Here is a 12,202-nt window from a genome sequence, read left to right as displayed (position 1 = left end):
CTCGATCACTTGGTAATCTTACCTATTATAGAAAGGAACGCGTGTTTTGGGTTTCTGTTTCTGTGGAGGGTGGCGGTACTGTGGAGGACTCAATTGATGAAAACAAAAGTTAAGGAACCGAAATGGAAAAAAGATAAACAAACACACTTCTCTAATCCACCCAAAATGTTTTAGTATATTTTTTATTTGAAGTCCACTTCGACGGCGTACATGGAATTTTCGTACACTAGCGCTTGTCTAGTGGTTTGTTTATCTTAACCTTTGTCTCCTTGAGAATATGTTCATCAACTACTACAAGGATTTATGTACACAGATATCTTTCTACTCTGCGTGTGTGCTAACAATGGGCAAACCTTGCACAACAAACTGGGTTGTTCAGTCAATATTTCTTATTGCTGTTACGGTACTTATGAATTAATAGATTTAAATTTCTTTTCCCACAATATCATAGACACTTTGCATCACTGAATATAAATAGATCTGTACTTAGAAACCGTGTTCGAATGTCTGACTTGTAATTAAAAACCTTGGTGCCTGTTCTGGGGTGTTAAAGCACACCATCCTTGCATCACTGCGAGTTGAATGTTAGGCCATCTGCATGGTTGATATACTGAACAGTCTTCTATTCTTGCACAAATTGAATTTCAGTTCCATACTCGATGCCATGCTTTTTTAAGTCTGTGTAAGAGTGATCTGCTATTCTGAATTACTGGTGACCAGCATGCTGTATATACATTAGAAGTGGACATGGAATTTCAGATTCCTTGGTGAAGATAGCAGTCAGTATATTAGAACCACTAGAAGAGTACATCTAACAGTGGCTCAACTATTGAAGCCAACAATTAAAATATACATAAAGAAAAGAGAACAAGAGAGAAAAATCTCACCTATAAAGAAGGCAAGCAAAGTTCACAACGCAGCCCCTCATCTCTAGATCAGTCCATTCGAGAATGTCAAACTTGGCATCAAGGCTCTCTTTTTATGCCAGAAAACACCGCAGAAGCAGAGACCAACAATACACAAACATTGTATGAAATCTTAATATGCAATATATATGAATGCAATACGAGGAAAAAAAAGAAAGAAAGATCAAATATCACAAATAACATATAACAGTCTTTTGTTGTTGTATTTAAAGAACGTTACCTTCCTGAGAAAAAAGATACTACAAGCAAAAGCAACACGTCTCTCTGCAAAAATCTTGGAACTTAAAATGGAGAAGAGTGAGAAATCGTTAAAAGGATGTGTTCCAACAGGAACACAGGCCCAGACAGTACTTCTAATCCTCTTAGCAAGGTTTTCATGTACTGTTTAAAAGAATCAGAGAACAAAGCTCTACCAGGATGGATGTTCTGCATTGCCATTCGAAATCCATATAGTGCCCGGGCCCGAGACAACGAAAATGCCTTTTGGTCCCTCTTCAAAACCACTAAAATGTAATTTTAACTTTACTTTCATAAATAAAATAAATTTGTAGTATGATTGTGAAAAGCAGGTCGAACACAAGACAAATTTCATTCAATCTTCCTACAACATACTGAAATAAAAAAAAGAACGGGGGATTTGAATAAAAAAATTAAAGAAACAAAATTCTAAAAATAAAAATACTAAATTAATATGGCGTTGGCTCAGTTCAAAGGTCTAGACATCCATTCCCATAAATTTATTGATCATCAAAGTAAAATAAATATCATTTCAATTCAAGAAAACGAATTTGATGCCTTTTAAAGTTAAGGGGAATCGAGAAGATTATGAGTAAATTAATTAGATAAAGCTTTCTAATCATTTTTTTTTTCCATCAAGCAAATTTAATATTGAAAAGCAACTTTAATTCACTCGGCAGTAGCCTTAAGAGAAAAGTCTGTAAAATTTATTCGAAGCAATCGTTCAAAAGCTTGAGCAATTTAACTTGGCGTACCCCTCCCTAATAAATTAAAGTGATAGTTCCAGCAATCAAGTTAACTCCTTTGTTTCTTCTTATTCTAGTCCCCGACAACAATTATGAATTGAAAGAAACTAAGGCTAAATAAGTACTTGAATATGAAAGAATTACAATGAGAAGAACGTTACTTCTCACAACTTAATAATGAGGATGATGTCTATTCCCCTTGAACTCAAAGCCAAAGTTCAGTTCATAGTTGCTGGAAAATTAACAAATAAAGAGAAAAGCACGTTGTAGAGAAGAAGAAGAAGAAGAAGAAGAAGAAGAAGAGAGTATTCTGACGTGATTTGTTTCCTTTATTCCCTCCCTCAGCTGCTGTCTTTTGTTAGGATTCTTCTCCTGATCAGGAGTCCTTAATATTACGTATTCCTTCTTCTTTATCTGGCCATTAAGATTAGTTAAATCCCTCAGAATTTGTGTTGAAATCTAACTCTGCTGCTGTAATAATTCTGCTGCAATTTAGACTCTACTGCCACTTAGACTTTGTTTTCTGACTTGGTTTCTTGTAATATCCGGCCATTCCAGCTGTATTCTTTCATTCATGAAATGTTAGAGACTTGATTTGCACTTTTCTTGGGTCCTATGCCCTATCATTTCTATGTCAGACTCTCAATCATAATGGGATGCTCCTCGCCGTTAGTTTTCTCATCAGATCAGGAGACCAATCTTGTCCTTTAGCCTGTGCCTAAATGTTTGCCTTCAAAGCGATTTTATCTGACTCGGCATCCCCCATAAAATTTGTATTCCTAGATGTGTAGATGATGTTTAGCTTTGAATCGCATGATTTTAATATCTGTAGCTCTAGATATGCTCATTTGAATCTGTAGCGTGCAAAGAGAGAATCCTGCTTTAAGTAGGATATGAGCTCGATTTTGCAATTCTGATTAGAGATCCAAATGAACTCGAATTTCTGCCCATGATATCTTCCTCAAAAGCCTTATATGTGTACTTTTAACTTTTACACATCAAATGCTCACATTCTGAAATTATAACTCGATGAAAAACCTGTTAGAAGAAGTATGATCTGAAACGTAAAATGCATAAATTCTTATCTTTTATCAATCAATTCACAAAATCTCTTAGGCACGTCAAACTCGTAAGAACAACTTCCAATAAGATCAAAATACATTAAAAAGCATAGTGTGAAAGAAATAAGAACATATGTATATTTTTGTAATTAGTTATCATCTTTATATTACAAAGACAAATTGAAAAAACAAGAAGCTGAGTGCTCAAAATAAACATAATGTCTATGCCGATACCACAAAGAACAAGTTTAAAATGAACATGTAGCGGTCACAAACTGTTAGAAGCAGTATTGGGTGCTTGAATTCGACACCCGATGGACAATTTGAAGCAAATATGATAACTAAAATGAGATACAAATACAGATAGAGCATGAATACACCTGTAAATGAACTTTGAGAGGGTAGCAAAAGCTTCTTAGGAGCTCAGCCAAGAAATTCACCTCCAGAATTTTCACATATTTATAAATCTTACAGCCAAATCTTCCAAAAACAATCCCTTCAGATGCAGCGAAAAATGCTAGCACATGGCTTACAAAGAGTTTCTTCGAAAACAATCTGCACTTGGTTTTGATTGAATAGTGTGTGATTGCATCACAACAAGGCGAAAAATGGCTACAAAAATTGGAAAGGTTGTAGCTGTCATACGTAGAATTGAGGACTCCCCTTCATTTGTCGGGTTTGAGGGGAGAACCTACCCCTTTTTTTTATTATTTACAATGCACATGAAAATCCATGAATAAAGTTCATAGTCGAAGTAATACATATTTCCACTGATTACCAAACTTGAAATCAATAAATTTCGGTCACAAATTTACAATGTGATGATTGCTACTTTTATATCGATTAACATTAAGCTATGAAATCATTTCAGGATTTAAACATTCTGCGAAAAAAAGTTTACAGGAATTCTGATTCGTAATTACTTGACCGTGGAGAAAACTAAACTTGAAATCAAAATGAGATAGACCCGTGTTATAAATTGATTGGAGAACAGACATGTATTCTGGATAAATTAAAAGCAACTAGATTAGCAATAACAAATTAGAGACTGAAGAGGTGAGGTGATTCCCAAAAATAGGTGTTAGGTTCTTCTAACGTGGATGGTTAAATTTGGAATTCTTTTCCACCCATATATTTTCTCTAGGCTTCAGGAATCCCTACACCATTGTCCGTCGGATTGTTCTCAAGTCAAAGACATTTTCAAAAGTTCAAGCTCCTTTCTTTTAATTGTATTTGAAGTTCTTTTTTGTGATGAAATCCTGTTTTTATGGAAATGATATACTCACTTTTTATTAGGGTTTGAGGAGAGATTATCTATAAAATATACTTTTAGAGTAAAATGTGCTCTAAAAAGTGACTTTATTAAGAGATTTATATGTAGACATACATGCACAGTTGCAGTTGCTCGCCAACAGAAAATATGCACGCATGTGTGAGCTCCTGCAATTTTATTTCAGAATACAGAAGAAAAGGTAACCTCTGTGTTCATGGCAAGCTTTAATTACCTTTCCCTCCTCCATATCCAGAGCCATAACCAGACCCGCTTCCATAACCTGAGCCTGAGCCTGAGCCAGATCCTCCTCCCCCACCCCCACCACCTCCTCCTCCTCCTCCACTTCCTTTCCCACCCTTGCCACCGCCGCTTCCGCTTCCACTTCCACTTCCACTTCCATAGCCTGACCCACTTCCTGATCCAGAGCCTTGACCTCCACCGCCGCCGCCGCCGCCGCCACTGCCGCCACCGCCGCCGCCACCTTTTCCACCACCTATCCCACTACCAGAACCATAGCCTGAGCCGCTACCAGACCCATAGCCAGAACCTGACCCGTTGCCTCCGCCGCTGCCACCACCTCCGCCCCCGCCACTGCCCCCGCCCCCGCCTCCTCCACGACCACCAGCACCATATCCTTCACCGCTCCCGGATCCAGACCCAGAACCGTAACCTGACCCAAGTCCTGATCCAGAGCCACCACCACCACCTCCTCCCTGCCCTCCACCTCCACCTCCACTAATTGACTGCAGTGTCCTAGCAGCAAAGGCGATGTCTACAATAAGCAAGACCAGGAAAGCAGTCCCTAACACTCTTGGGCTTGCCATTTCCAGATTATTCTCTCACGTACGGCTCAATGTATATGTTTAATATGCGTGTCACTCAGTGTATGAGAAACAAGTATGATCTGTTGACTGGAAATGCTTGAAGTGGTAACCCTATATATAGGCATTGTAAAGGTAACAAGACAGGATTTTTGAAAAGTTCGGCGTTAATTGTAAAGGTGACGAGACATGGTTTCTGAAAAGTTTGTTAAATTTCTAGTGCCTCTCATTTGTTAATCTTGACTTTTACAGGAGGGCGTCGGTGGTGGGGTGGCGGTACTGTGGAGGACCGTCTGTTTCTGTGTATATGCAATAGAATACAAGCTTTATCCCCACCTTTTCTTTTTTGACTTAGAAGTGTCTTGTAATATTTGACTTCGGCGATGGGACCAATAGCATGCATTTCCCACTCTTTATCATTCTGTTCATATTTGAGCTCCACTCTTGAGTACACGTATTTGTTTTCCATGTACTGGTAGCTGTCCTGCGGTGATTTATGCTGACGATATTGTCTCCTTAAGCATAACTAGTTGACCCGCTAGCGGTAGATATCTTTCTACTCTGCGTGTATGCTAACAATGGGCTAAGCTTGCACAACAAACTGGGTTGTTCAGTCAATATTTCTTATTTCTGGTACACTAGCTTGGAATTATATTTCTTTTCCCACAATATCATAGACATATTCCACCATTGAATATAAATAGACCTGTGCTTAAAAACCGCGTTCGAATGTCTGACTTATAATTAAAAACCTTGGTGCCTGTTCTGGTACTGTATGAAAGCACACCATCCTTGCATCACTGCTAGCAGAATGTTAGGCCATCTGCGTGGTTGATATACTGAACAGTTTTCTATTCTTGCACAGATTGGATTTAAGTTCCATATACATGCACAGATCATCACATCCTTTAATGGCATGCTTTAATAAGTCTATGTAAGAGTACAAGAACAGTACTTATTTATTTTTTGTTATTGGGGATCTTCTACTCTGAATTATCTTTACTAATTAATAGTGGTTGTGACTTGAAACATATCCTCTTTTTTTTCTTCCACATTTTTTCTTGAACAAAACATGTTAATAGCAAATGCCAATCCTTTTCAACTTTGGTGTGATTGTTGAAGAGAGCACTATCTCCGACGGAATTTTCTGTTCATATTTATATTCATAGTTTGACGGGATGAATTTTCCTAATCGGCTCCCTGACATAAATCATTCATCAAAAAAACTCTCGTCTGTGATTTGTGATATGTCGGTAATAATTTTATCGATGGATTTGCTGACAGACACAGCACGCAAAAAAAATTTAACACACTTCATTCCACCAAGATCTCCATCGATGAATATTACATATCACCGACATAATCTTTTTTGTCCGTCGGTATTTTCTTCGGTGAATTTGATATATAACCGCCAAATAGACCATATGTTATTTCATTGGTGAGTAAATAGTGGCGGTGACATTTTGAGTAATTCTTTTCTAATTTTCTAGAGTGTACCAATAGTCTTAGACCATCCATAGCCATGTTAGTAATAATTTAAAATATATATATTTTTAAAAACTATTAAACAGAAATAGAAAAATAATTAAAATAAAATAAATTAATATAAAAATCAAATATTTGTTATAAATTTAAATATTTATAAATTTGAATATAATTAATCTAAAATAAAAGTAATGAAAAAGGAGGAGAAGACGGATCATCTGCGAGAATACGAGAATATGAGGCAAATAAGTGAGAGCAGATGTATCATCTATCTATGATCTTGTTTCCATTACAAATCAGAGGAATTTAACTATTTTAGCATTGAGTTGTTCACAATCAACAAGCTCACTACGCAACTTCTAATGGCCTACTGGCCGCCTTCGGTGAGGGATCAAAAACTCGGTGTGACATTTCCGTAGAGAGAGGCAAGTAATTTTTCATACCGAAGATGACTCGACTCCATTAATCAGGTCAGACTTTTACTCAGAAATTTTTTTTGACAGTCATGTATCGAGGTTGAGTATTTTCACTTGTGACATGTTCTTTTTTTCCACTGCATTCAAAGTTAATTAGCACTGCGTCTATATATCCTGAGCTCCAGAAGGAGATTTTCAATTTGATAGGGAGATTGGTTGGCAATATTAAGGTTGATGCTGAGGGGTTTTTCAGTCTGCTCCTTTTTGGGTTCGTGAATGAGAGGCTTTGTTCGTCCTTCTCCTCTCCTTCTTGTGTTGTGCTGGTGTTTTAAATGGAGAGGGGGCTGCCATTCTGAAAAATCAATTTGGGCTTGATTTGCTAGAAAATTGATTGAGTACAATCAGCTGGGATTTTGGACCCTTAGAGAATCTGAATCATGAATTAATTAGGGATTAAATGGAATTAATTTGACAAAATCATTGGATTAAATTGGGCTGAGTTGAATTAATTGAATTCAATTGGACTGAACTGAGGTTAATTGGACTGAATTGGTTGGACTGAAAAGAATGGGACTAAAACAAAGTTATATAAAGCAAATTCAATTGATCCTTGGAATATTTCCTTCTTCTAATTAAAGTCCTTTTATTTGTAATTTCTTTCAATTCTAATAGAATTTGCCCTAAATCTTCTTTTTCCTTTTCAATTGTGTCCTAATTGAATTAATTTAAACCTCCAGATTTATCTCTTGGTTCAAATTCATCCTTGGTTATTTCTAAATTTGACTATTTATTTCAAAAACATCATTGAATTTTCATATTTCTTTCAATCCTAGCCAAATTAAATCAAATTAAACTTGTTTTTTCCTCAATTTTCTCTTCAATTCAAACCTCAATTACAAGCCAAAAATCCTCATACTTTATTTTTGTCTTTGATACTGGCACAACTTCCATCCTAATTACTGTGATTTTTTTTATATATATTTTTTATTTTCTTATCTTCTAGATTTTTTTATTTGTTTTTTTATGATTTATTTTTAACACACAAAGATTTAAAAAATAATAAAAATAACAAAATGATTAACATTAATTAAATTTAATGAAAAGATATATATATATATATATATATATATATATATATTTGTATTTTTCTAATATATACAAAAAATAAGGTCAAAATGGGTTAACACAATTATTATTGTTGTTGTTGTTGTTGTTTGATGCATAGCACTCTGTTTTGGCAGAATAGTGGAGGTTCGATAAAAATATCAGACAGGGGTGATTTGATGTCTGGAACAAATGATAGGCATGGGAATGGATTTTGAGTGAATCAGTTTACTGCTAAAAATGTGTTTTGAAGAGGCGAGGGTTTTAATTCTGTTGTTTTCTGTACTCTTTGGCAGGAAAATTACAATCACAGAGGGGCGAGGGTTTTAATTCTGTTGTTTTCTGTACTCTTTGGCAGGAAAATTACAATCACAGAGGGCCATCCATGCGGCTGAGGACATGATAATGCGGAAGGTATCCTAAGCTTCTGAGAGGGAGACAGGTTAGCCTTTGACCATGATCTGAACTATTTTTTGTTGCAAATTTCTCCGTGGACCTTGCAATTTCCTAATTTATCCAGTGTTTCTCGAATTCGGTAAGCAGAAACTGTGATGGAAGGAGAAACAAGGAAGGGAAACTCTTCAGTATAGAAAGTATAGGAAATTCTTCACAGGGTGCAATTTTCAGTTTCTGGAAACAGTTGTTGGATTAGGCTCTGTTGGCTTGTCTTAATATTAGATGTAACCATGTTTATCTTCTTGATACAATTATTAGTAACTTTTAAACTAACACATGTTTTACGTCTGAGCTGTGCTTTCAAAGGATACTTTGCCATAGCTAAAATGGAAATTTGCCGAAATATTTCCTTCTGAATCTTGTTTAGTTAATCCTCATCTTGACATTTCAGATTTTGTAATCTCTTAATTTCTTATAAATGGGCAATAAATCCAGTAGTGCAGGAAATAGTATATAGCTTGTCTTATGACTGGAAGCATCGAATGCTGATGCAGGATGTGGTTGTCATTCTAGATCACTTAATTTTACGTTTCTGATTCGAAGAATGGCCTTTTCATGAAATACTACTAGGTCTTGTCTACAGGTGGTTCTTTGGTTGTAAAGCTCACTTTTTGCAACTTCTAATGGCCTTTTAGCCGCTTTCGGTGAGGGATCAAAAACTCTAGAGTGACATTTCCATAGAGAGAGGAAGTAGTTTTTCATACCAAATTAAGATGACTCGACTTCATTAACCAGGTCAGATTTTTACTCAAAAATTCTTTTTGACAGTCATATATCGAGGTTGAATATTTTTACTCTGCATTGAAAGTTAGCACTGCGTCTATCCTGATCTCCAGAAGAAGATTTTCAATTTTAGAAATTACAAGCTCTTTTCTTTTAATTTTATTAATTTTTTTTTTTTTTTTTTTTGTGATGAGATCTAATTGTTCTTATGGAAACGAAACATGCGCATTCGATTTGGTTTTGTGGAGAGATTATCTATAAGATATATTCTTAGAGTAAAATGTGTTCTTTTATTTATAGCATTTGAAAAAGTGACTTCATCGACAGTGAGACATGCTATGGGTGAGCTCCTGCGATTTTATTTCAGAATACAAAAGAAAAGGTATCCTCTGTGTTCATGGCAAGCTTTAATTGCCTTTCCCTCCTCCATATCCAGAGCCATAACCAGACCCGCTACCATAACCTGAGCCAGAGCCAGAGCCAGTTCCTCCTCCTCCACCCCCACCACCTCCTTCTCCTCCTCCTCCTCCACTTCCATTCCCACCCTTGCCACCACCGCTTCCGCTTCCACTTCCACTTCCATAGCCTGACCCACTTCCTGATCCAGAGCCTTGACCTCCACCACCACCACCACCACCTCCACTGCCACCACCACCACCACCACCTTTGCCGCCACCTATCCCACTACCAGAACCATAGCCTGAGCCGCTACCAGACCCATAGCCAGAACCTGACCCGTTGCCTCCGCCGCTGCCACCACCTCCGCCTCCGCCACTTCCCCCGCCCCCGCCTCCTCCACGACCACCAGCACCATATCCTTCACCGCTCCCGGATCCAGACCCAGAACCATAACCTGACCCAAGTCCTGATCCAGATCCACCACCACCACCTCCTCCCTGCCCTCCACCTCCGCCTCCACTAATTGACTGCAGTGTCCTAGCAGCGAAGGCGATGTCTGCAATAAGCAAGATCAGGAAAGCAGTCCCTAACGCTCTTGGGCTTGCCATTTCCAGATTATACTCTCACGGCTCAACGTATCTGTATGTTTATGCGTGTCACTCGCTATATGAGAAACCAGTATGTTTTGTTGACTGGAAATGCTTGAAGTGGCAACCCTATATATAGGCATTGTGAATAAGGTAACAAGACAAGGTTTCTGAAAAGTATGGCATGAATTGTAAAGGTAACGAGACACGGTTTTTGAAAGGTTTCTTAAATTCCTAGGACCTCTCGATCACTTGGTAATCTTACCTATTATAGAAAGGAACGCGTGTTTTGGGTTTCTGTTTCTGTGGAGGGTGGCGGTACTGTGGAGGACTCAATTGATGAAAACAAAAGTTAAGGAACCGAAATGGAAAAAAGATAAACAAACACACTTCTCTAATCCACCCAAAATGTTTTAGTATATTTTTTATTTGAAGTCCACTTCGACGGCGTACATGGAATTTTCGTACACTAGCGCTTGTCTAGTGGTTTGTTTATCTTAACCTTTGTCTCCTTGAGAATATGTTCATCAACTACTACAAGGATTTATGTACACAGATATCTTTCTACTCTGCGTGTGTGCTAACAATGGGCAAACCTTGCACAACAAACTGGGTTGTTCAGTCAATATTTCTTATTGCTGTTACGGTACTTATGAATTAATAGATTTAAATTTCTTTTCCCACAATATCATAGACACTTTGCATCACTGAATATAAATAGATCTGTACTTAGAAACCGTGTTCGAATGTCTGACTTGTAATTAAAAACCTTGGTGCCTGTTCTGGGGTGTTAAAGCACACCATCCTTGCATCACTGCGAGTTGAATGTTAGGCCATCTGCATGGTTGATATACTGAACAGTCTTCTATTCTTGCACAAATTGAATTTCAGTTCCATACTCGATGCCATGCTTTTTTAAGTCTGTGTAAGAGTGATCTGCTATTCTGAATTACTGGTGACCAGCATGCTGTATATACATTAGAAGTGGACATGGAATTTCAGATTCCTTGGTGAAGATAGCAGTCAGTATATTAGAACCACTAGAAGAGTACATCTAACAGTGGCTCAACTATTGAAGCCAACAATTAAAATATACATAAAGAAAAGAGAACAAGAGAGAAAAATCTCACCTATAAAGAAGGCAAGCAAAGTTCACAACGCAGCCCCTCATCTCTAGATCAGTCCATTCGAGAATGTCAAACTTGGCATCAAGGCTCTCTTTTTATGCCAGAAAACACCGCAGAAGCAGAGACCAACAATACACAAACATTGTATGAAATCTTAATATGCAATATATATGAATGCAATACGAGGAAAAAAAAGAAAGAAAGATCAAATATCACAAATAACATATAACAGTCTTTTGTTGTTGTATTTAAAGAACGTTACCTTCCTGAGAAAAAAGATACTACAAGCAAAAGCAACACGTCTCTCTGCAAAAATCTTGGAACTTAAAATGGAGAAGAGTGAGAAATCGTTAAAAGGATGTGTTCCAACAGGAACACAGGCCCAGACAGTACTTCTAATCCTCTTAGCAAGGTTTTCATGTACTGTTTAAAAGAATCAGAGAACAAAGCTCTACCAGGATGGATGTTCTGCATTGCCATTCGAAATCCATATAGTGCCCGGGCCCGAGACAACGAAAATGCCTTTTGGTCCCTCTTCAAAACCACTAAAATGTAATTTTAACTTTACTTTCATAAATAAAATAAATTTGTAGTATGATTGTGAAAAGCAGGTCGAACACAAGACAAATTTCATTCAATCTTCCTACAACATACTGAAATAAAAAAAAGAACGGGGGATTTGAATAAAAAAATTAAAGAAACAAAATTCTAAAAATAAAAATACTAAATTAATATGGCGTTGGCTCAGTTCAAAGGTCTAGACATCCATTCCCATAAATTTATTGATCATCAAAGTAAAATAAATATCATTTCAATTCAAGAAAACGAATTTGATGCCTTT

At 37.1% G+C, this 12,202-nt stretch overlaps 1 protein-coding gene across 1 annotated transcript; it reads right to left on the bottom strand.

The window, feature by feature from the left end:
• Positions 1-4,467: 4,467 nt before the first annotated feature.
• Positions 4,468-10,350, bottom strand: LOC133705782 (glycine-rich cell wall structural protein 2-like). Its single transcript, XM_062131165.1, has 2 exons — positions 9,913-10,350; positions 4,468-5,015 (listed from the first exon to the last, which is right to left on the bottom strand). The coding sequence occupies exons 1-2, from the start codon at positions 10,253-10,255 to the stop codon at positions 4,468-4,470; spliced, it is 891 nt and encodes a 296-aa protein (XP_061987149.1). The 5' UTR covers positions 10,256-10,350.
• Between the last annotated feature and the right edge of the window lie 1,852 nt (positions 10,351-12,202).

This window comes from Populus nigra, chromosome 10 (genome assembly GCF_951802175.1).
Source record: "Populus nigra chromosome 10, ddPopNigr1.1, whole genome shotgun sequence".
Classification (NCBI taxonomy): Eukaryota; Viridiplantae; Streptophyta; class Magnoliopsida; order Malpighiales; family Salicaceae; genus Populus; species Populus nigra.
The sequence above is the reverse complement of the archived record's forward strand: the minus strand, read 5'-3'. Positions and strand labels throughout refer to the sequence as shown.

What these genes read in the sequence shown, in the direction of transcription:
- LOC133705782 (XM_062131165.1), bottom strand. Translation starts at nt 10,255, where the DNA reads ATGGCAAGCCCAAGAGCGTTAGGGACTGCTTTCCTGATCTTGCTTATT. An exon ending in TGGGATAGGTGGCGGCAAAG is followed by an intron (nt 5,016 to 9,912) that starts GTGGTGGTGGTG and finishes TGCTTATTGTAG; the next exon opens with ACATCGCCTTTGCTGCTAGG.